The 23,581-nt window shown below is 41.8% G+C and overlaps 1 protein-coding gene across 4 annotated transcripts in view; it reads left to right on the plus strand.

The window, feature by feature from the left end:
• thada (THADA armadillo repeat containing) overlaps positions 1 to 22,928 on the plus strand; it is a 31,478-nt gene extending 8,550 nt beyond the window's left edge. For all 4 annotated transcript variants that reach the window (XM_085922400.1, XM_085922403.1, XM_085922401.1 and 1 more), the window contains 17 exons: positions 840 to 949; positions 1,898 to 2,030; positions 3,610 to 3,732; positions 3,819 to 3,941; positions 4,089 to 4,180; positions 5,592 to 5,681; positions 6,574 to 6,705; positions 10,845 to 11,013; positions 12,730 to 12,833; positions 13,560 to 13,642; positions 16,310 to 16,674; positions 17,209 to 17,339; positions 18,082 to 18,154; positions 18,280 to 18,430; positions 18,519 to 18,641; positions 21,818 to 21,993; positions 22,070 to 22,928. In XM_085922400.1, the coding sequence (XP_085778526.1) occupies positions 840 to 949; positions 1,898 to 2,030; positions 3,610 to 3,732; positions 3,819 to 3,941; positions 4,089 to 4,180; positions 5,592 to 5,681; positions 6,574 to 6,705; positions 10,845 to 11,013; positions 12,730 to 12,833; positions 13,560 to 13,642; positions 16,310 to 16,674; positions 17,209 to 17,339; positions 18,082 to 18,154; positions 18,280 to 18,430; positions 18,519 to 18,641; positions 21,818 to 21,993; positions 22,070 to 22,396 (2,505 nt within the window). In that variant the 3' untranslated portion in view covers positions 22,397 to 22,928. The remainder of the gene's footprint in view (positions 1 to 839; positions 950 to 1,897; positions 2,031 to 3,609; positions 3,733 to 3,818; positions 3,942 to 4,088; positions 4,181 to 5,591; positions 5,682 to 6,573; positions 6,706 to 10,844; positions 11,014 to 12,729; positions 12,834 to 13,559; positions 13,643 to 16,309; positions 16,675 to 17,208; positions 17,340 to 18,081; positions 18,155 to 18,279; positions 18,431 to 18,518; positions 18,642 to 21,817; positions 21,994 to 22,069) is intronic.
• The last annotated feature ends 653 nt before the right edge of the window (positions 22,929 to 23,581 follow it).

Below are 23,581 nucleotides of genomic sequence, written 5' to 3' on the forward strand. Positions count from 1 at the left end.
GCCACAGAAATGCCACTAGTGTGTGTGTGTATATGTGTGTGTATAGTTAGAATAATGTCACTAACACTATTACTAACTGGATGGTTTTACTTGGACTGGCTATTATGCGGATGTCTCAGCATCCTTATTTGAACACACTTGTCACGCTACTGCCATGCTGCTCTCATGCTGGACATGCTCGCTGGCCCAAAAGTAAGTGGTGTCTCTAAAAGCGGCCTGTTGCTGGTGTTACAACTTTAGTTTGAGGGCCAACTAGAGGAAAGGCGAAAGTGGAGCTTCAGTTGAATAACAACTTCTTTTTTTTTTTTTTTTTTGCCCCTTTCTCATCTGCTTCTACTTTCCCATTTCCAGTAAAGATGATAGACTGCCAAAAAGCTGTGTCAGCATTTTTTATTGATAATTGTGGGATGACGTAATTGACTTCGATGGGTGCGGGACAATGGTTTTGGTATTAATTTATTGTTTTGTTGTAAAATGACTCACACAAACATGAAGTTCAACGTTTATAGATGCGGTTTCATAAAGAATTTAAAGACTTCCTTTTTGTTTTAAGGGGACATCTGGAGAAAATCTGCTCACGGTTTATGATTATATATCCACCAGGAGGTTTGCCATCGTTGTGCCAAAAATCACTTTATCCCAAAAAATCTGTCATTTCAATGAGGTATCGCTGTTGTCAATGCAAAATCAAGTGTTCCAGTTTTTGGATAAGATTCACATTTACTGTCATCGTACATCACCATTTAAAAATGAAGAATATTGTGCCCCCAGTCTACAGACACGCACGGATCTATCTACCCAATGCCCGCCTAAAAAAAATCCAATGTCATTTCTTGCAGGTGGCTTGTATTGGCTTGTACTTCCGTCAGCAGCTCCTGCAATCCCGCCATCGAGGCGCCTTTGAACTGGCTTATGTGGGCTTTGTTGGCCTCACCGACATGCTATGCAGGTACGTGGGAATACTGCTCCGCGGACACACACTTGCACAAGAGTAACTTTTGCACATGGAATGAGTGACTCGGCACATCCTTGAGGTGTTGGGATGGCTTTCTGGACATCTCACTGTGGATGTAAAAAAAAAAAACTAATTTCATTTCCATCAAGCAGCCTGGTTGGTTTTATTCATGTCAATCCACATTTTCTTTCCGTTGCCTTTAAATGGCCGCATGTTGAAGGCATCCTACTGTCATTGTGTTGTTTGAGGAAGGGACGTGTGGGGGTGGTATGCAGGCTGTGTGCTAGGTTATGGGGTGTTGATTGCAGGGTGCCTAACCACAGGCTTTTGATGCTGTGTCTTGGGATCTGGCATGAGTGCGCTCCACCGTGTTTGCACTCTCAGACGCTGGCTCTCTTGTGCTCTCTTCTTTTTCCTCACTTTTTGTCTCTTTAACTTGACTTTCACTCTCCTCTGCTCATTCATTCGTTTGTCGAAGGTATGTAGGATAAGATCCAGAAATATAAAATATATGTTTGCGTGTGTACGTTTTATTTTTTTGAAGCAAAGCAAATATGTCCCCATAGGGGAATGTATGTTAGCGGGTATTCATTATTTTGTCTGACATAGCAGACCATAGAAGACAATGGCCTTATTTTCTCAAGATGGAACGTAGGTCCCAAAAGTGAAGCGTGTGGAACTCCAAAAGACTGCATAGCAGAGCAGTACTCAACTAAGAAGACTTAAACACACACTTTTGTCTGCCAAATAGGACTTAATGTGCACTTTGGTGGTCAAAACATATGGCAATTTTCGCTCTCTCTCTCTCTCGCTCTCTCTCGCTCTCTCTTTTTGAATGGTAAGTCTTCAGACGGTATTGTTGTAAGTATTTGGAAAGCAGTGTTAGACTATACATTAAAGCTTCCAGGCCCATAATCATACTGTATATGTTGTGTGTGTAAGGAGCGGCAGTAAAGTCCTACAAGAGCTTCCAGCCTGCTGGCTCGCCGAGGTTTTGGAAGAGGTCAAATCTAGTGACCCGTCATCCAAATTGTGTGCCACAAGACGCAGCGCTGGAATACCTTTTTATATTCAGGTGATTTGTAAAATCCATCTTTAGCAAGTAGGAACTATGATTCAATGCCGATCGAAAGCGTGGCTGTTATAATAAAGATTTTCTCCACTTAACTTGGCCATCAAAACAGAAACATGCCAAATTGTACATTTTTTAACCTCATTCCTGTAGAGTCTTCGTTTTTATGTTGACACTCTGGCTAGTACAAATAGTAGTAGTGGTAACCATAGCAAAAGTCCAGCAGAGGGGGAAAAAAAAAAAAGAAGAAGATGTTTGAAGACGTCAATTGAAGTGGACACCTTGGCAGAGGTTTGGCCAGCATTCCCGACTCCCGGAATGACAGAGTCAGATCTGGGAAGGCTGCTTCTCTCTGACCAACATACACTTGATAGGAAGCAGACTGGTGTTTTCCTTCCACCGCCTCTCAATCCCCAAGGCTTCGTGTTGCCTTCTCCTTTCCTCCCTACCTTCATTTCTCCAGAACTCCCATGCCTAATTCTTAATCATAACTAAAGCCAGATGTTTAATCTCAACTCCCTCCTCAAGATACCTAAACCTACTTTGTACATTTCCGCCTCGAGACACATACAAATGAATGTATGTTGTCCCCTTTTGTTTAATTGCAACATCATCTATTGTTTACTAAATCACAGACCCAAAAGTACCATATCATATGCCCCGAATTCATTTTCAATAAATGATAGACAAACAATACAAGGGGGACCTCTGAAATCAGCTGGGGTTTTTTTTTTTTTTTTTGCGCAGGGGATAATAGAAATAGAAAATTACTCCCAGTGTCAAAGTGTAATAATATTAACCTTGTGACTTGTTTCTAGTCATTGTCAAGAAATATTTCATTCAATTTATTGACTGCAAAAGTGAGTCACGTTGCAGAGACGGATTCTCAGTACCAGACTTATTAGAATGTAATCACAATTATTAGTAATGCATCATTGACACGTGAGACTGGAGTACTTCATATCTAACCTCTGATGCATTTCCTAGTATTTGCTGTAAGTGATTTCTTGTGAAGAGCATTAGGAACTTCTGGGAGTTAGCAAGACTGGAAACTTCGTTAAAAACGAGAAGCCAGTGAAAGGGAATAGACAGAGATGATAGAAAAATGAAGCTGGGCTCTTAATTGACATCTGAAAATTGACTGCACTTGGGAAAAAATTGCTTTCTTTTAAAAGCATAAGCGTGACTGAAAGAACACATGCTTATTATAGAGCCCATCGCAGGAAAAGGTTTCTCATTAATGGCCAGTCTACGCTTGAGGGAAGATGCTTTTTAATTTCATTTTGAATGGGACTTTTTGGGTGGAATAGAGGCTCTTTTCATTTAACAATTGACATGGGACCATGTCTTTATTTTTGGATGTTGGGGGGCGGGAATGCATCTTGTTCATTTATTTGACAAAAACCAAGAACAGCAGCCATGTTCCCGAATCCGCTTGTTTCCAAATATGTTCCCAGCACGCTTCAATACGACCGCTTTGTTGTTCAGGTGTGCCGAGCAATGAAAAAAGACAAATATGGTCATATGGAGTGAAACATACATTTGTTCCATGTTGTTGTTTTTTTCTTTTTTTCCTGTGCAGGCTCTTCTCTCTTCTGAGCCCAAATCCTCCAGTTGCAATCTGTTGAAAATGACCATGAGAGAGTTGATTACCCTCGCCATGCCTTCTGCAAACAGAAATACAGACGCTTCCACTGTTCCTCAGGTTTGTAGCGTCAACAAATGGTGTCATGATCTCAATGGTAGCTAGTGACCAGTGTAATGGGCAGCCTATTGTATTTGCCTTTCCAGGTCCACGCTCTGAACATCCTGAGAGCTCTTTACAGGGACACTCGTCTGGGAGAAAACATCATTTGTTTTGTGTCGGATGGAATGCAGGCTGCTGTACTTGGCTTCACCTCTCCAATATGGGCAGTGAGTTGCCATTACTTTTGTACAAAGAAAGCGAGACGTCGCCTAATATATCATGGCCGACTTTATTTTTCAATCCATAGAAGATGATGCCATAAAACCAGATCTTTCCTATCTTCATACTCCCTCCCATTTCCACTCTTGTTTCAGGTGAGGAATTCTTCAACTCTTCTCTTCAGCACACTGATCACAAGGATCTTTGGAGTGAAGAAAGGGAGGGACGAACACTCGAAAAAAAACAGGTCGGTCGGCTCCGTTTCCGTCGAGGCAGAATGAAATGTTTATATTGGCCTGCAGTTCATATAAATCAGCAGCCATTCACATACAAATTGTGTAAATAGCATCAAAAGCTCACAATTACCGGTTACAAAAGAGTTATTTACTCAGCCGTCTATATTTTTACATTTCAACTTTGAGCCAATTTAGATGCGTTTTGAGTAGATGCTTCAAAAAAACAAACACCACCAGGGGACACTATTGTAACATTACTGTGGCTTCATTTTTTTCTGCTCCCTCTCCTCCACTTACCTCATGACATGCTCCGAGAGCTGCTATAAGCATCATATTCTTATTTTAAAGTTAAAAGAAAGAATGCAAAATTATACAGCAGATGCCTGCATTGGTATCATCAGAATATTATTTACAGAAAATCATTCTTTTTATGATGAGCTGAATTTGCCCGAATCCTCGGAAGTCCGCAGTAAACCTCAGCAAATCAATTGCGCCATTTGGAGTTGCCATAGTAAAGATCAGTGAAGGTCAAGCCTTAGTTGACGTCACGTTGTCGTTCAGACCACTCATTTGTCAATCAGCACTGCCTTTGGTGGTTGCATCCAAATTGTGCACTCAATTTTGCTCCATACCATTAATGAGCAGTCAATTCCAGCCAATCACCGCACGGTGACAGTTTGTCTTTGTTCGCGTGGCTTTTTGTGGGCTCTACTAAAGCCGGGAGAAAGCTCACGACTTTATTGACCTCCTCGGTTGTTGTTTTAGAAGACTTTGCTTCTTGCTTTTAGCAGAAATCACCGCCCGTGTATTTGACTTGAATCCAGATGTAATGTTTGTGGATGACTGCTCCATTAACTGAGCCCAGACTCGGGCCTCTCTGCTTCGTGACCTTGCATTGATATCATCTTTAGCATAAATACAACCAGCTGACACCGAAAGATTGCTTAGCAGGTTCCATCTCAAACGACCGACCTCATCACGCCTTTCGAAAGGACCCCTTTTCCTTTGTATAATGTTTTTAAATGCCATGTTTTTGTCATGAGGTTTCAGAAAGACTACAAATATATGTTAAATATAACATTTGTCATTTTCACTCCCTTTGAGCAGCAGAACCAAAGCAGGCTCAGTTTGTTTACGGTATGAAAAAGTGAAAGGCAGTGTCTTGTTATCCTTCTGTTGAAACGCTTAAAGTGTTAGATCCCACTGGAGAATCAGTGGGAGACTTTTAACTGGTTTTGTCTAACACTTTCCACATGAACCGATGATAAATGTCTGGTTTTTTTTTCACCTGTTTACTTTTTTAGTTTGATTTCTTTTTCCCCCCCAGTATGATTCAGACTTATTGTTTTGTGGCGGTAAAAGAAAGATAAACCTTTTTTTTTTCTCTCTCTTTTCCAATAATTTGGTTCCCTTGTGCTTTAGAATGACCGGGCGTGAGTTTTTCACCCGTTTTCCAGCCCTGTATCCATTTCTTCTTAACCAGCTCAAGGAGGCAGCTGTCTCAGTGGAAAGGTGAGTGAGGGGCCGTCATTGAATCAACCTTGACTTTCTCATATGTCATTTTCTTGTTTAACATCTTTTCTGTTAAGTCCACGAGGATAAAATGACCGAGCTCTTGAATATTATCGACTTCAACAACAAACATTTCTTGCACGGACCGAGGACAAGACTTTTGAATTCACCATTTGTGTTTAAAGTTTGACTAACTCAATTGGCCAATTTGTGGTCAAATGTGTCACCAATTTGTTTCTGCAGTGAAGAGTTGGGTCCGCCGAGACTCATCTGCCATATCTTTCGCCACTTGGACAAAAGAGTCTTTTTAAAAGCATTTGAGTCATCAGCTAACGGCTCTCTCGACGGCCTTATCTTACTTTTTGATCCAATTAATTGAGGACTCTTTCCCAATCCCCCTCACTCCCTTGGCTGGTTGTTTAAACATTCATGCTTTTCCCACGGAACCTAATCTCAACTTTATGACTTTCCCCACATCATCTACAGTCAAGCGAACTAAATCTCACTAAGAATTGTAGGACATAAGAGAGAAGAATTGGTGTATAATAATTCATAGTTAAATGCTGTGTAGAACATTTCTCTATGTAACAGTTTGTTGTCGCTTGTACAAATACTGATGTAAAAGTAATTTTTATCATTGCTATTGCTTTTTTTTTTTGCTTTTAATTTATCTGTGTTTAACTAGTTACTGTTTGTGGCTGTGTAGATTGTTTGTTTGTTTTTAGTGCAAGTTAGCATTATCACAACCATCAGTTTGCAGCGGTGTGACTTTTCATGCCTCTATAAAATCACATTCATCAATGAAAAAAAACCTCAAATTCCTGTCAGGTTTTTTTCAGCTTTATTTGTGCAGTGTATAACTGTATCCAATCCATGTACCATGTATGTCTAGTGACAGTGGTCAAGTCAAGCTGCATCCCAGTCTCTTCTTGCTGCTGCTGGTGCTCAGTCGCCTCTACCCGTCTCCAATGGATGGCTCCTCTTCACCTCTGGGACTTGCCCCCTTCACGCCATTCATCATCAGGTAAGTGAGGAGGCAAAGGCGTACGCGCCAATCCAGAGCTCCTTCTCCTGGACGCGGTGGAATGGATAATCACAGATGACATTAAATTGCAATTCATTTGGAGCTGGACCAATAGCCCAGGTCAAGTTAATATTGTGGCTTGCTTGAGTGACTGCCTCGAATGATTTCTTTTTTTCTTTTGGACAGCATATCACATGTCATCTAAATGGTTTTGAAAATTCCAGCAAAGAACACATATGCTTTTTTTAAGCCAAAATTATTGTTTGCCTAGTTGCCACAGAGTCTTGCATATGTTCCAGCTCAACCGTCAAGCGTGGCAACATGTGAGTGACACATTTAAGCATCTTTTGGATGCCAGGCTTAATGAGTAACTGAGAAGACAATGGAGGGAGAAAAAAAAAACAACACAGTTGTAAAACAATTTGGAATCCCTTCTAAATGACATGAGTATGTGGGTTTTCAAGAACAAATGGAAATGATATACTGTTGGCGATTTCGAAGAATCACACATGACAGAACGGCGCAATGTTTTTTTTCTGTCCTAAAAGTTGAAGTGCCCTTGAGCAAGTTGAAAATGTGCGTGTTCCATCCGCACCTCGTCCCTATTGTCGTCACTATCAATGAGAATGTGACTTGCAGGCTTGTGGAATGCCGTATCGCATCAAGAGGGTCACGCACCTGCTCACGATAAACTTCTCAAACAAACGTTGACTTTCTAAGTATGGAAACATGCAATCATCAAGACATAACACATGTAGTCTAAACCTTGTGTAGCTGATGATTTCTTTTCCTTTGCAAATTATCCACAAAGTCATATTCCCATAAGATATCAGTTGTTTTTATTGATTCTATCTGTCTTAAACTAAAAATGAAACAAATTGTTTTGTTTTTTTGATTTGAACAAAAATATTGTTAGTCTGAGGCTATGTCATAGAGTATATATTTTTTTAAATTGCTTACATTGTGTTTTGCCATTTCAGTCCCAAAGTTATTCCAGAGATATTTTAAAACTGAGCAGTCTTCATTGTAAATGTGGGACATGATATCCAGCGTGTAAAGTGTTAACACCACAGTAGACAAATGCACAAATTCTATTTCTGCAATGACAGCTATGAGCGCGCGCGCATGTGATATGCTCAATTAAATATATTTGTCTTCTGGGCTCGTACTGTAGACTTGTGCCTTTTGGGATGGATGGCATCAAGTCAGCTGATACTTTGTCAGGCCTTCTATTGTGTGGGTAAAAATGGGAAGACTTGCCCCAAGCATTTTAGGAGCCCCTATTAAAAGTTGCCACTTTATTGCTAAAACATGAAGGTGACTCCATATTTGCTAGATGGCAATTTTATTTCTTCATGTCTTTTGGTAATATCCCGTTCTAAATTTGGGTGCATGACTGTTGAAACTTATTTTTATAAAACACTGGACATAATTTCATAGTTTGGGCTTGCGAGGCTTCTTCTGGCACGGACTCACTTGTCATGGTGATTTAGCACAAGGTTGAACTCAGAAACATTTTGTCTGTCAATTTGAAGTGGAAGTAAAGTCAGTATTTTTTGTTTTGCAAGAATATCTTCACCCTACTAGTCGAAACTCTTGTGGTGTGAAAAGACTATAAAGATGATACCGTTAGAAAACGTGACATTTTTATTTGGAGTGATTTGATTATGTTGGATGGATTCAAAATTGTCATCATGATTTGCAATTAGTCCCATCACATTGTCTGACTATTTCAAGTCTTTTCCAATACTTCTTGCTCACAGTATTTCGTAAGAAAGACAAGAATGATATCAGATCCAGACCATGCCTGGCATTAAAAGCTTTTCTCTTATTTTGATAATAAACCCAAATGTTCAGAGGGAAAAAAAAGGCACTTACTGCTTGTGCTCGGAAAATCCTGTTTATGTTTTGAAAATATTCAAGTATTTGTGGACTTGGCCTTAGTTGGAAGTTTTGGTTTTGAAAACGTTTTGTTGTTTGTGCTGTCTAATGTCAGACTTTGTGATTAGATTGCGAGTGTTTTTATCTCTGTTTACTGGGGAGTCCAGCTTTCAGGCCAATGGGAAACTGCTTCATTTTTCACATTCTTGAGATGGAGAAGTCTGCAAATATTATTCAGACATGTTCATGTCCTGCGCCTGCAAATCAGGCCTGACCTGAAAGTCAAAGCGGATTGGGCAATACAAAGTCAACTTTAAACTGTTCTAATTTGTCCCTCATCTGCCTTCAAAATAGCTTTTTTGCTCAATTCACCTCAAAAGGAATCCGTATCATGGTTCTCAACTCATTGACATCTGAATTCCAACTTGCTGCTTGACTGTCAGAGAAGATATGCGGTGAATGTATCCACCCAAAATGAAGAGCACATGTTGAAGATGTTAAAATTAGCATCCAGCCCGCTCATTGTGTTTTGTCTAAGGCAAATGTGTGAACACGCCTGATGATGTGAAGAAGTGCCACTCCTTCCAGCCACCATCCAAATTGTTGACATCTTTTTACATTTTGCAAGTCTTATGTCACATTTTTCTTTAGACTGATGATTTTTCCAGTGCTGAACAACAGGTGTGTCTTATCTCCAACAATGTCTCTATTTTTCCTCTTCCTTGTTCCTTTTTTAATGGCAAAGCTTCAGAGTTAGGTGATTGATGATAGCAGTCCAGACATCTCTCCTCCCTTCTTGTTTTTACGATTTTTACGATACTCCCATCACATTTCTCTTCTCTAGTCTGGTCAGGGGGGCTCGGTAATGTCCTTGCACTGAATCATATCCAAAAGGTTCATTTCCAGCATATCTTATCCGACTTTGGTCTAGACTGATGGTGCACGGTGACACGTCAAAAGTCTTTGGGCTCAAATGATAGGAAAAGAAAATCGATTGAGTTATTGAAGCATAAAAATGTAACATGCAATCTTGCCAGCAGTTTTTGTCTTCCAAAGTTTTGCTGATACTTTTTGTTACCGTCAGTAATACAGCCACAATCAAATACATTGTACACGTGAATATAAATTGAACTCATTGATTTACAATAATAAATACGATATAATATACATATTTGATTGTAAACACTAAGGGAATTGTGGGGGTTTTTTTTGGGGGGGGGGGGGGAGTCAATGGAGGCAGCAAGGGTGTTTTGATGCAGTGGTATCACTCTTCGCGATCTCCATTTTGTGTGAATGGCCAAATGGAGCCCTCTCATTTGAAATGAGTCACCACTCCACTTCCTAACTTGTGTTCATTCCCCAGTGACACACTTGGGCGCTTGGGTTTGTTTATCCAACAACATGCTCAATTCCCTGTACAGGAAACCATTTGAAGAGTTTTCTTTCAAATGAAGCCCAGATGAGACTCACCCATGCCAGTCAACAACTTTCATACCCAAAGCCCATTGGAGCTAAAATTACTCCGTCCCAAAATGTCATTTCCTTTCGCAAGAGTTTCATTGAGACAAATTACAAAAGATAGTTAACATCTGCGCCTTCAATAGAAAGTGGTCGGGCAGCAAAATAAGGAACAGTCAAAAGTGTGTGTCTGGCTCTGCATACAAGTAAATAACAATTTGTTGTGTTATTATTTCAGTCAGCCATTGACTCCTTCATCTGAATAGCCTCATTTTGTTTACCAACAGGATTGTTGTTTATTCGGTCCTCTAGCTTTATATCCATTTCTATTTTTTCGGCGGAATATGATTAGTTGAAAAAGAAAAACATGTCTGAAGATGAAGAAGAAAAGTTGGCTTTCATTTTAATCTCTGCATTCCTTTGTAACAATTTATTGCCACTATACATAGCTTCCAGACTTACACTTGTTTTTGCCCAGCTTTTTTTTTTTCTTGGCCAAAAATTGTAATAGCATCACCAACACCCCTTGCAGCATGTTACGCCAGCATTGGCACTATCTTGTGCGCGTGTCTAATAAGCGTGAAGTTGTTTTTATTAAAGAAGCACTATGTCCAATGCAACACAGAACTATTGTACTTTGTCTTCTTTAGAGTATTTTTTTTACACTCAGAAATATATTTTTTTTAAAAATGAACCAGATGAATGGCGTTTTTGTTAACAAAAAAAAGAATCTTAGGCTGTTTATATTTTTTTTTGATTGGGGTTTCTCATGGGTTGTGACTGTTGTTTTTGTTGTACAGATGTGGCCGTTCAGCTGTATATCGGACTCGAGAGATGGCGGCACGAGCCCTGGTTCCTTTTGTACTGGTCACCCAGGTCTCGTCAACTGTCCACTCTTTGCTTCAAGAGCTTCCTCCAGGCCCAGAACCCCACATCCAACACAATTACATTCACGGGACCCTACTACAGGTTTGCACGAGAGTATGTTTTCTTTTCAAACCAAAATACCGATAATAGCTTTTTCATTTTTTTCCTGTTTTATTGGTTTGTTTGGAGTTGTTTTTTTTTTTTGCCCTAATTGGCTGTGGCCAAACGTCAACATTTCTTTGTTTTTTTATGCGAATGCCAATTTCTATGGCATGGTGCTTATGTTTTAGTGGAGAATTGACATCCGCAAGTGTGCTTGCATGCTCACTGCATCATGTGGTCAGTCTGTGGTTGCGGCAGTAGGAGGGACTGCGGGGCAGGCTGATAACAGAGTCACATCCACCAGCACTATTTTTACCAGGCCAAAATACCGATTAAGGCTCTTTGCTACACACATTCACATACGGAAATACACCTCCATGTTTTCAACTTACTGAGTTGCACCTGCCTCTTTTTTTTTTTTTTTTTTATGTTGACGTTCAATAATAGGGCATATGTTAATTATGTTAGTTATAATAGATGACCTCATTTGCATCAACTGTATTCTTCTGTTTGCCACACGTTTGATCGTTTCAGAATTTTTTCTCAGGAGTCATTTTTTTCCTTTTTTGGGGTCATTACATGATTTTCTTCAGTATAGTTCTATTTGCCCCCCTCCCAACACACACATACTACTTACTTTGGTAGCAGTTATATTCTGTAGTTTATATGCAAGTAGGAAGACAGAGGCTGCATTTTCTATAAATATTCCACTTTCTTCTTTCTGGTCTGGATCTAGTCTGTTGAAATGCCATGCAGGGACTTTCCAGCCCAGTCAATGAATGAATGAAACTGAGAAATTTGAATACTACAATTGAGATGAACTTGTGGCTTCCGTTGCTTCTTATGAGTTGTAGGAATACAAAGCTCGATAAATATAGTTGGACTGTATTTCATAGAGAATTACTCATGACGATTAAAAAAAAAATTAAATCATAGAATCATTTATTTATTTAAATCAGTTATCCAAATATTTTTGAAAGTTTGAAAGAAAAAGTGAAAGTTTTTACTGTCCTTTTATAGCCACTGTGGCTCGTAAGCCGACTAGCGCGTTTGTAAAAGCATTTGAACGGTTCCATATTTGGTTTGGGATTCCATTTGACACTGGCTCCTTGTAATGGAAAAGCCCTTTATAAAATGACAAGAGAAGAAAGCGGGTGCAGGCTCTTCCAGGCTGTTTTTGTGACCCACTGGGTGTTGCCTCGCTGTGGAAACTGCAGGAGAAGGGGCAGAGTAGGCTCAGTGCAACGTGGTCAGCCTGGTTTTTCCCCGCGTTGCCTTCTCTGCATAGTGTAATGAATGGCTTCCTATTTGTCTGTGGCCGTGGCCCAGACCTAAAGAGTATACTTACCAAATCCCAGAATACACATCCCAGCCAGTCAGCCACCCAGCCAGCCAGCCAGCCAGCCAGCCAGCCAGTCAGCTAGTTATCCAGTCTTCTGGCCTTTGAAAACTCCCAACCACCAGTCGCATCACACACCGTCACGTAACTTGAGCATCCTATTTTATGTGGGGAATATTTTCTCACACTCACGTTGTTCGTACTCAGTTGTGGATGAGATAGTGAATAATACTGTACATATATGAAGTGCTTGTTTCTAAAATGAGATGAAAGTCCAGTTTAACAAATGCTTGATTTCGTTGTCAGATTTTATTAAACTGAACATGTTTAGGCAGAGCTACAGAAACATTTTCTAATTGCGTTGAATGTATTTGCAGGTGCTGTTTCTGCTTCAATCTTACCAGAGTGAGTCACACAGACCCCTGCCAGCAGGAAATGGAATCGGTGAAGCTGTCCTTCAGCGCATGTGGCTGGCCTCCCGGTAATCTTAGACACATGCACGTACAGATAAGCATCCCTCCTGCGTCCCTCCCAAATCCCCCAGCAGAAGAATAGTTCCTTGTCCCACCGCTCGTCCCCTCCCTGAGCATGTCCGCTTCATGTCCTGCCGAGGCTTCCATTTCAAAGGGACTGCCGTGTGTCCTACCTGGACCCCCCCCCCCTCTCTGGACCTCTTCCCCAAAATTAAAGTATTGAGATGAAGCACAGATTAGGGGCCGGCTGCAACCCCGCCCGTCCGCCCGCCCGCCTCTCTCTTTTTATTTCCTAGCTGGGGTCAGTCCAGGGTCTGTGTTCTCATCTGATCAGCAGGGTCACTGGGTTAGCAACAGTAGCCCTGCGAGCTTTGCATGGTTACACTGATGAGTCTTAATTAGGATGACAAGGTGAATTCTTGCTTACTAAAGCAGCAAGATTGGTTTTGTGTTCATGCAGCCAGAACCAGTACATAACTGACTGAAACACACACACACATAACCTCACCCCAGGCTTGATAAATCGGCCCCTGCTAGGTGTCAGGTCAACTTGCCAGCTTCATTACGTGATGTGTTAAATGCACTGGACACAATTTGCAAAGCTACCATCATTTTGTCAAATTTAGCAATTCGTCGTCTGTGTGTAGACCAAAATGAAATCATATCGTATCGTATTCACAGGAGTCCGACCGGCAAATATCAAATAATTTCTCTTTTTCCTCATCTCTTTTAAGAGCCAATAGCTGTGTGGTCACCAGAGGAGCCTTTCTGGATGTCCTGGTCTGTCTGTGTGGGCCAAAAACGAGTCTTGTGTGTGGTGAGTAAATAGAGAAGGAGATCGTGCAACGTTTGCTCCCTCTGAGCGACTCTTCACAAAAGTCATGCCGAAAAGCATTCAGGGAAGCGCCCCGCTACTATTTGGATTTGTAATTGTGTATCTGTGTGTACATGTGTGCCGAGCCATCTCAGTGGGGGTCTCCTCGGGAGGAATGTGAAACCAAAGGCGCGCAATCTCAGACAGATGGTGGGTTTGTGCCTTTGACCCACTTTATCGAGTGCTAGGAAAAAAAGAGAGGAGAGGAGAGGAGAGCAGAGAGGGTGAGGAACTTGTGTTTTCCGTTGGCCATGTGCTGAACACATGTTTGCATTTGACAGTGGAAATACCGAGGATTTCTTAAAACAAGCCAGTAGATTCAAGACCGGGCTTAACCCCCCTTACATAACAAAATAAGCACCTTCCCTCTTACTTACGCACCTTTTCATGCCTCTATTATTAGTCTGTTTTAGCTTGACTTATCCTTTTATTCCCTCTTTTCTGCTCGAGGTGGATTCCTGCTCTCTTTTTTAGAATCCTTTCATTGAAGTGTAGCCCTGTTGAATGCATTTTCTTTTTGTGTTCTGAAACAATATTCACATTGGAATTAAGAGAGAATTTGTTTTCATTTGACAGTTTCAGGAACAATATATTTTTTTTTAATACAGCATCACGCCTCAATTTGCATTAAAAATGACACCCAATGTACGTAAATTCTAAAAGTTTCAGTCTACATTTGCATGAACAGGATTACAGGTCTGAGCCATTATTTTTTGTTTGTTTTGTAAATGTCCTTCTTTTGGACTTGTTTGACGCTAGCAAAACAGCCATCAAACATGTTCCCATACTTCGCCCTTCATCAACCACACAGCGTGATTGATATTCATCCCTGACAGCTTGCCTAAGCTTGTTTTCCCCCATAATTCGCTACTTTCACTCATCGTTGAACTTCAAGATGTGCTTTTATTGCCCTAAATCTGCACCAGCCAATCGAAATTCGCTGCTCTCTCCCACAAAAAAAAAAAAAAAATGGTAACGTTTCTTTGGTGGCTCTGTATTTGGTCTTAACAGTCTCAACTGTCTGAATTGGTAAAGAAGACATTAAAGAGGAAGTGTCTCCAACGAAATGACTACATAACCAACTGCTATTTATTTCTCTTGTCAGAAAACACACACACACACACACGCACGCACGAGTCTGGGGTTTGTTTTTCACAGTTTGGCTAATGATGGTGGAAGTTGATGTGAAATCCAGCTGTGTGCTGGCGTGTAAGAGCACGTGCACGCGTCTTGCCAAGCTTCGAGCTTGAGACGGCCAAGCCCCTTTAACTGCCACTTTCACAGGGCTGTGGGCTGCTCTGCACAAAGTTGACTTGCCTCATGTACGACTTCATACAAATCAACTTCTTTTTCTTTTGGTATTAATGACCCTTTATGTGCATCACACCCATGTCGTTCGGACACACTTGGATATCATGGCACTCTTGATTTGAATGCGACCGGCTGGAATAAGATGGGATCTGTTCTCGGGTTGACCGTCCGTGCGGCCTCTTCGTGTGAACGTGATATCTCAGGAATGCCATGAAGGAATTTCATTACATCTGGCACAAGTATCCTGTTGCCCACAAAGATGACATCAATAACAGTTGTTTTGCACAGGTCACTGACCCCTTTCTTGACCATTATGACATGAAAATAATTATTTCAATGGCTATCTCTCATATCTGATCAGATGGGGATCCAAGTCTGGAGAACCGATACTTACTGATCATTTCTTGTTAAGATTGGAACGGACGTTTGCACCACACTTGCTGCCAGCTTATAATGCAACCAAAACCAAAAAATGCAGTAAAAACTACATGTAATAGCTCTGCCCTCTGATTTATAATTAGATTTGAACAAACACGGCTTTGTTAAATCAAGTGTTATTTGTAATCAGATATGATGGATCACATGACCATGACCCGAGCCCCTGGCTTGGTACACCCTCACATATTTGGATACATACCATTGTAAAACCAATTGTGACTACTGATCTTTTTTTTTTTTTGTACTTCCTCCACCATGTAGCGGATTTCTCTCTTTACTCGTCTTGACAGTTGATTTGTATCAAAAGCAGTATTTCCATCTGACATGTGGACTTTAGTCATCCTCCCTTGGTCATTGGTGTCATTACTGTGTTCCTGCCCACCATTATATCCATTAGACTACGGCTGTTTGGCCCCGGACCCCCTTTTGAGTATCAGGTTCCATAGTAACCTGGCCTGCCTGCCTGCCTGCCTGTCTCCACAGTAAAGCAGCCCATCTCTGCAGGAATGCTGCATTTCCCGCTCACATTTTCACTTGTGCTGCAGTGGCGGATTGAGTTGCATTGGCTTGGATGTGTGTGCCTACTCCAGATAGACTTGGCTGTCAAAGCAGGATCTGTGTAGGGCCATGGAGAATTACTGTAGGCAGGAGTGCAGCCTTTCAATAGTATCACGTTACTAAAATGCCATCAGGATTTCTTCTTCATTTCAGAGGAAGCGGTAAGCTTTGTATGACTGTGATGGAGAATATCAAATATGAATCGTATTTGTATGATGCAAGTTAAACTGTTACAATATCCAATTCAAAGTCTTTTTTTTTCTTTTAATTAAATCTAAAAATGTCCCTCTTCATGTGTGCCAGATTCAGAGGTCAACAAGCTCCGTCAAGAGACTTTGTCCCTCCTGATGACCTCAAGCCTGGTCTCCAACATCAGCCCCCCCACATCTAACCTGGAGCCGGGCAGCATCCAGTACATGCTGAGCTTGACTAGAGTAGCCCTCAGTGCCAGCGTGGAGATTCCTGAGCTGTGGAGAAAGCATCCACTCACCTCTCAGCTCCTGGATCTTCTGCTAAAGTGCCCACAGTATGAGGTGAGGGACTTGGTTCTGGAAAGGGTCCTGATGAGACTGAAAGAGGAGAGGACGCCTACATGGCTAAATGAGGCCAACCTTTTGAACCTGACAAGCCTAGCTCTTCATGAAAAACACCCCCAGTGTCTGGCCAAGGTGAGTGCACACACACTCCCAGATGCACACACCTACTGCAAATAGTAAATGTGTTTGGTTTCTTGTTTAGGCGTGCGTGCGCTTTGTCATCCACGAGCTGATATCCAAATGTTGACGTGCATTGCTGTCACCCTGCTCCACCCACACAAATTCAACTCGATAATATTTCTTTTCAAGACCAAGTAACACATAGGGGCCCCTTAGTCAAAATAATCAATGAGATATGCTGGAGAAATGTCAACAACAGTTCTCTGCTGGATTTGTGTTTTGTAACTTGGCGGAAAACAACGTCTTTCCTTCCCTGGCAAAGAAAACAGTGTATGGAGAGAGAAACAGGCTGGGAACGAGTGGGCAAAAGACACCACCAAAAAAATTGAATGGAGTGGAACTGAATGCTTGCTAAAGTTGCTAAAGACAGCAAAGCTTTTTTTTTTCCCATAGACTACCCAGAGCAACTTTCCTCACACATAGCACTAAGTGTTTGAGACAACCATGTGCTACTTTTCCTTCCACCCTCATCTTTGTTCTCCGCAGGTGCTCCAGGTGTTGAGTGTGTTGTGCTGTAGCAGTGAGCTCCACTGGATGGATAGTGTGCGACAGCAGCATTTGTCTCAGCACACTTTTCTGCAGCACCTGCTTGCTCTGGTTCAGAGGACCGCTCACAGGTCAGAAGATGCTCACATCTCATGATCGCATGACAAAGGATATTTTGCTCTTGATGAAATTCAAACAAGACCGACACCTGTTGATGTGTTATGGCTACCAGAGTCGATGCAACGCTGCTCTGTTTTTCTGGGCACCTCCACATATGAAAGAAGGCTTCGATATACATATAATATTGCAGTATTTGTGTATATGCCGAGACTGTAATCCCTTTGACATCTACACACGCCTTCCTTGACAAGCCACTGCTGCACTTTTCTCACCAATTCAAGAAAGAACAGGCCTGAAGACAGATCAGGTTCCAGAGAGTATTAGAGCTATAAAGCCTTTTTCTGACCACCATCTCAGAAGCCGGGATCTACTTTCCCTTCTGGTGGCCTCAAGGTTATGATTAGAGGCAAGGCAGAATGAGATTGGGTTGCCGCTTGCACTCATCTTCCCTGCAATTGAATGTGAGTGAGTCTGGCTTTTGTGCTCACAATGTTTTGGTGAGTAGCAGCACACTTCTTTTGTGGAAAGTAAGCCAATACAGGCTTGTTGTTTGCCAAGTGGATGTCATTCCAGGTGCTTTCACACAAACTGACATTTTAAAAAATCTTAGAAAGTTGAATTCAATGGGAGCTTCTCTTCAAGTGCTAGAAAGTATTTGAGGGGGGGAATCTGTCCCAAAAAAATCACAAATCATTCTTATATGCTGACTAAGTTGATGTCAATTCATGTTACCTGACTCTTTGTGTGTTTCAGTGTGGAACTGTATTGTGCCGCCATGACATTGCTATCTCAACTGGTCATCCAGATTGTAAAATCGGATCCAAAGGTAAAATATCATCGAAACTCTTCATCGGTTCATTTTCCGGATTTCTGGTTCTTGTTGTGTCTTGAATGGAATGGAATCAACAATTGACCATTTTCAGTGACATGCCTTCCAACTTCCTCATGCAGGATGCAGCAATAACGACTCACTTATCACAGTGGGGGGCGCTAGTGTGCTCATCCTGCAGCGACGAGCAGCATGTGGAAATAAAGCTGATGGTTGCCAAGGTGTTGGTGGACTCCACAAGGGCACTACTGACCAGCTCTGAGCTGCCGCTTGGTGAGTTGAGGAAATTCACTTTGAGATGGATCATAAAAGTGGTGTGAAAAATAACATCCTGAACACACGTGCATGTGTTTGTCTTTAGGTCTAGTCAGCACAATGTCTCTGTGGAGGACTCTGTTTATGCTGTTGCAGGATGAAGACCAGGAAGTTCGCAGTTGTGCCTCTGACTATGTTGCGAATGCACCAACTCATCTGATTTGTTCAGGTACACACACTCACACACACACTCAGTGTATCAAATGGGTTTCAACTGGATGGCTTTAAAGCGAGGGTTCCAATGGTATCGCTCAAGTTGAACTGTTTCCTTCAAAGTGGAATTGCAGCGTGTGAGTTCTGCATTTGAGGTCAGACAATGACAGCTAAGCTGTTAGCTGACAATTAGAACCACAAAACTCGACTAAGATAGAGGGAGAGAACAAAGTGCACATCTTGTCTGAGATATTCTCCCTTTTGTAGTCTATATTTAGTTGCCGTTTGTGCAATTTCGGGAAAGTTCTACATTTACTCTTGGCCACGCGACTTGAGTTTTCCCGAAGTCGTATAGTGCTCATGAAAATTTGAAATTGGATTCCAAAGACGTGTGATACAAACAAAAGGAGTGTAACAGTGTACTGTGGTCATCTAAATTGAATGTGTGGCCAGGCCAGGAAAGTCACATTCCTCAAGTAAATGAGAAAGCACCCAAAAACCCAAAAGAAATCACATTGCATTGTCTGTAAAATGAAAAGCCACAGAAAGCTTCAATCGCTAAAAAGATATATATATTGTCGCTCTGCTGTTGAATCTCAACTGATCTCACATTGTGAAATTAGATATGGATGAGTTGAAATACTTTTTTTTATTTTACAAACCGAAGCTACGATGGAAACAAAATGTCCGTTTTCTTCTCTCATGTAAATTTTGTGTCAAATCGAAGGACATCATCAGACCACCGTGCTCATAGTTATTTGGTTACTCCACAAAAATAGAAGCAATCAAAACGACTAACACCGGTCAAGTCCATCGTAAGGTTCATTGAGGATTTTTAATGACACTTGGAAATAACCATGGTGTTGGGACTTACCCGTCCTGTTCTTTTCGACAGTATTTATGACTTACTGCTACTATTATCAAGCCGTCAAGCCTGTGCATACATATCATCGGAGGGAAAATCCTTCTCAAATGGGAGATAAGAGTCTGCAACCCTTCAAGAACAAATGTATCATCGCTATTGTAACTGATTGGATTGATCCAAAATGTCTCAAGTAGCATCCATCGTAACATCATGCAGTAGAGTCTAACAAAGAGATGTTGGGCGCAGTAAATAAGCCCAATTACTGTTTGTGTGTTTGCGTACGTGTTGGCGACTCGTCGTGAGTGTGTGTGTGTGTCGGGTTTCTCCTTTGCGTGTCTTTCCCATCCCCTGTTGTTCTAGCGGTGGACTGTGATCATGTGTGCGCTTTATTACCTGTCATCAAGAGTCTGAGGTGTCAGTTGCTTGAAAGGAAACAATGCTTCGACCCCTTTGATATGGACTACACACAAACAGTCACACCATCCCTTCCAGTCCAAAATGTCAAACATTTTGAGGACATGGCATTTGTTCAAGTGATTCTTTCCCAGCACTTTGAGACACAAAGAAGCCATGGATTCTTTTCCCACATCCACCACTGGCCAAATCCCTCCAAACTAAAATCCAACTCACTGGAGCTCCACTGCTGTAAGGGTGGCAACTTGACGTGTACATGTGGGCAGCAACAACAAACCAAAGCAAAGCAGAAAATAATTCTGAAGCAGATATTGTGAAGACAAGCTGCTGTCACGTGATATCAGGCAGGTCCTAGCCCACTTTGCTTGTTGTAAAGCAACAAGTGCCTTTTGTGTCATCCGACTTTCTCTTAGTTCATTCATTAACAGCAAGCGAGCCATGTAGCTGACTGACGGAGTGACTGAGTGAGTGATAGGGAGCAGGACACTCATTAAACAGACCTTGTCCTATTTCAGGAGGACACTCACCCAACTATTACAACAACACCACCAATGATTAAGTATGTCACTCTGCTTGTCATTTCCTCACACTGTCACATTTCCTTCAAAGATATCCATTGGAATGTGTGACAGAAAATACACAAGCAACATTTTAAGTATGTTTGGATTTGCCACGCCACATTGAGAAGAGGAAGGAAATGGATGGATGAGCAACCTTTTCAAAAATGCGTGGCGGCAGAGTTTTGTATTTCTTCAAAAGCCCTCTTGAGTTTCCTTCTTTTTTTTCCCCACCCCCCATTTTGGAGGTGACTTTTGCATCATGGTAAGCTGGATGTTCCTTATTGTGGTGGGTATTTTCACCCCTCCCTGGCTAATGTTTCCTGTCGGTGTCAGGATTGTTGCATTTGGTCTACATGCACGGAGCAAAGGAAGTCAGAGCTATAAAGACTGTTTTTGTTTCACACCTCTCTGTATTTGGCACTTCGGCTTCCTGGTCTCTCGGCTCCAAAGTGGTTTTGTGTGAGGTAGTTTCTGGTGTGAAGAAGACCATTGTTTTTCTTGGCTCGCCCACGCGACTTTACTGGTGAGATTTCCGGCAAGTCTCTTTTTTTTTTTATTTGTATTTTTTTTAACCGCACCTGCCTTTAAAAAAAAAAAAAAGTATGTTGTATGTTAGGTGTAATAATTTGCATTGAAAAGGCAATCATTTGTTATTTTTTAGTAACAAAAATGATCCCGGGCACTTTTACTGTAACAGTCACAGCCATCCGTAAAAGTTGATCTATTTCCCTCAAATGTTATGTGTGTGTTTGGTTTGATCGGGTGTAAAACAACTCCAAAACAATTTATACACTACAAGTAGCTCATTCCCCTGCATACAACTCTCCAGCTCGCAACCCCCCCCCCCCCCCCTCAATACAGTCACCCAACACTCATTCTGGTCATGCTATGAAAGACAATCTCCTTGAGAAGCAAGTATTTAACGGCAAAAGCTTAAGGAAGGAAATCACATTACAAGATGCAGCCATTCTGAGCCTTTATGTTTGGAGGCAGGGGTGCTGCTAAGTGAACTTTTACATCAAGGATGAAGTGTCCCTGGGAAGAGGTAGCTTTTGTTTTTGCCAAAGAATTTGTCACCCAAGCTCTTAAAGGGCTAAATCTCCTCTAATACTGTACAATCAGTGGCCTGTCATGTTCACATGCTACGTACGTCGGTCCTCCCCACTCAGACTCAGATTTTACGCCTCCAGAGGAAAGGGGAGGGGGGGGGGGCTGTAAACCGTCGTGGTTGTGACTCTGCAAAGCTTTTGAGGTCTGTGCTGTCATTGGTCAAGGTGGGATGGTCATCTTCATCGCTCCCATCCCAAGCGTTTGCAGAAATACAGTTCAATTGTCACCTCTTTGAATTTTCAGATGCGACGGGCGTGACGCTGTGTCCTCCCGTAGCCCTGGACGTTGGTGTGAAGCTCTTGTGTCACCTATTGCAAGTGTGGAAGCAAGTACCGCCAGGCGTCCTGCTTCTGACAGAGTGGCTGCTGGGAGAGGACGAAGGCAATGAGGAGGCAGGCGCAGATGACGCCTCCATTCTGGTCAATCAATTTCTACATGTGATTTGTTTGTCCATAGGTGCCTTTTGTGAGCAATTTGTCTGTTTTGATTGAATAGGATGAAGAGGACTTTCTGTTTGAAAAGGGAAACCTGAACCTGTGGGCCGAGCCAGTCCAGTGGGTGATCCTGCTGCACAGACAGCTCATTTCCCTCCTCGTTACGTACAAACAGACGAGAGACTCGACAGCCACTGGGTCTGAGCAAATGGACACGCTGGCTTCCAATGCCAGGAGGAAACTGTTGAGCTCCAAACAAGCCCTGGATGCCCTCCCAGTCCTGCCCCAGTTCTCCTGCCCCGTGGAGCACGGCCGTCTGGTACTGCAGCACCAGAGGGCCGCTTTGGCTCTGGATGTGCTTGACACCCTGAGAGGAGAAATTCAGTGATATTGACTTTTTTTTTTTTTTGTGATCATCAGTGACACCTCAGGGTTGTTTTTAATCATCCTATTTTTAACATTTTTTATTTTTATGACATCTGAAATGTAACACGTTAGTAGCTAAACATTGATGCCATGATTAAATCATTCATATACTTTTCTCAGTCAGGCTTGTTCAATAGATGATTAGGAGGCTTTTGGGCAGCGATGGTTCCAAAGAAATTGTTTCATCAATAACATCATGGAAATATAACCCCAAAAAGGATATCTTGAAAATTTGGCGTTATAAGGTTACTGCAAGCAACATAAGCATGATGGCTTCAAGTTGCACATTGTGAATCTTCTTTAACTTTCTTTCCTTTGCTGGTGTTTAATAATCCGTCCAGTTGGACTTTGTTTTGTCCTACCTTCTGGTTCTTTAATCTAGAGGACAGCACAATAGCTCACTGTCCGTGCCTGTGCGTTAATAGTGGCCATATACGAGTGGGCCCTGGTAACCATGTTCCTTCTTGCAATAAAACTGACGTAACGTTTTCGAACATTCCCCAACGTAAAGAGAGTTGTGGGATTCCAGTGGACAAGAACGGTGATTTCTCCAATCCTTTGCCGCGTATGAAAGTGTTTATCTCGAGTGGAGAGAGCAAATGGGGCAAATGGTCTTAGAGTAGCTTACAACCTATTTTTAGGGCGGTAGTAGTAGATTCCAAACTCTTAGGTCATTTTTTTTCCCCTCTGCCTGTTTCTCTTTCCTTCACCTCTTGAGAGAATATGAAATCACGTCAGAGACTGCAAAAAAAACTTGAAACATTTTTAGATGCTGTTTTGCAATTATGATCTTAAATTAAAAGGCTATCATGGTTACTGGTGTTGCACAAACCGCTCATTTCGGGTATATGTATATAATTTTTTTTTTTTTTTAGAAAAGATGTATCTAATTTTGCTCTGCAGGGGGCGCACTGGCTTCTTTTTTTGGGGTCAGTTTCTAACATGTTCTCCAGGGGGCAGCGTTACACTGTTGCTCTGCATCGAAACCACATTCCTTGACTGACTGAAAAACAACTTAGATAGATGGAAGGGGGGGGGTGAGTTTTTACCACAGTCGGTTTTGTTTTATTTTTACTGAGCTGCAGTGATCACAGGTACCACGTACTGCGGTTAATTATTAATGGTTAGTTTGTAAAAAAAAAAAAAA

This window comes from Syngnathus leptorhynchus, chromosome 10 (genome assembly GCF_054491065.1).
Source record: "Syngnathus leptorhynchus isolate UIUO chromosome 10, UIUO_Slep, whole genome shotgun sequence".
Classification (NCBI taxonomy): Eukaryota; Metazoa; Chordata; class Actinopteri; order Syngnathiformes; family Syngnathidae; genus Syngnathus; species Syngnathus leptorhynchus.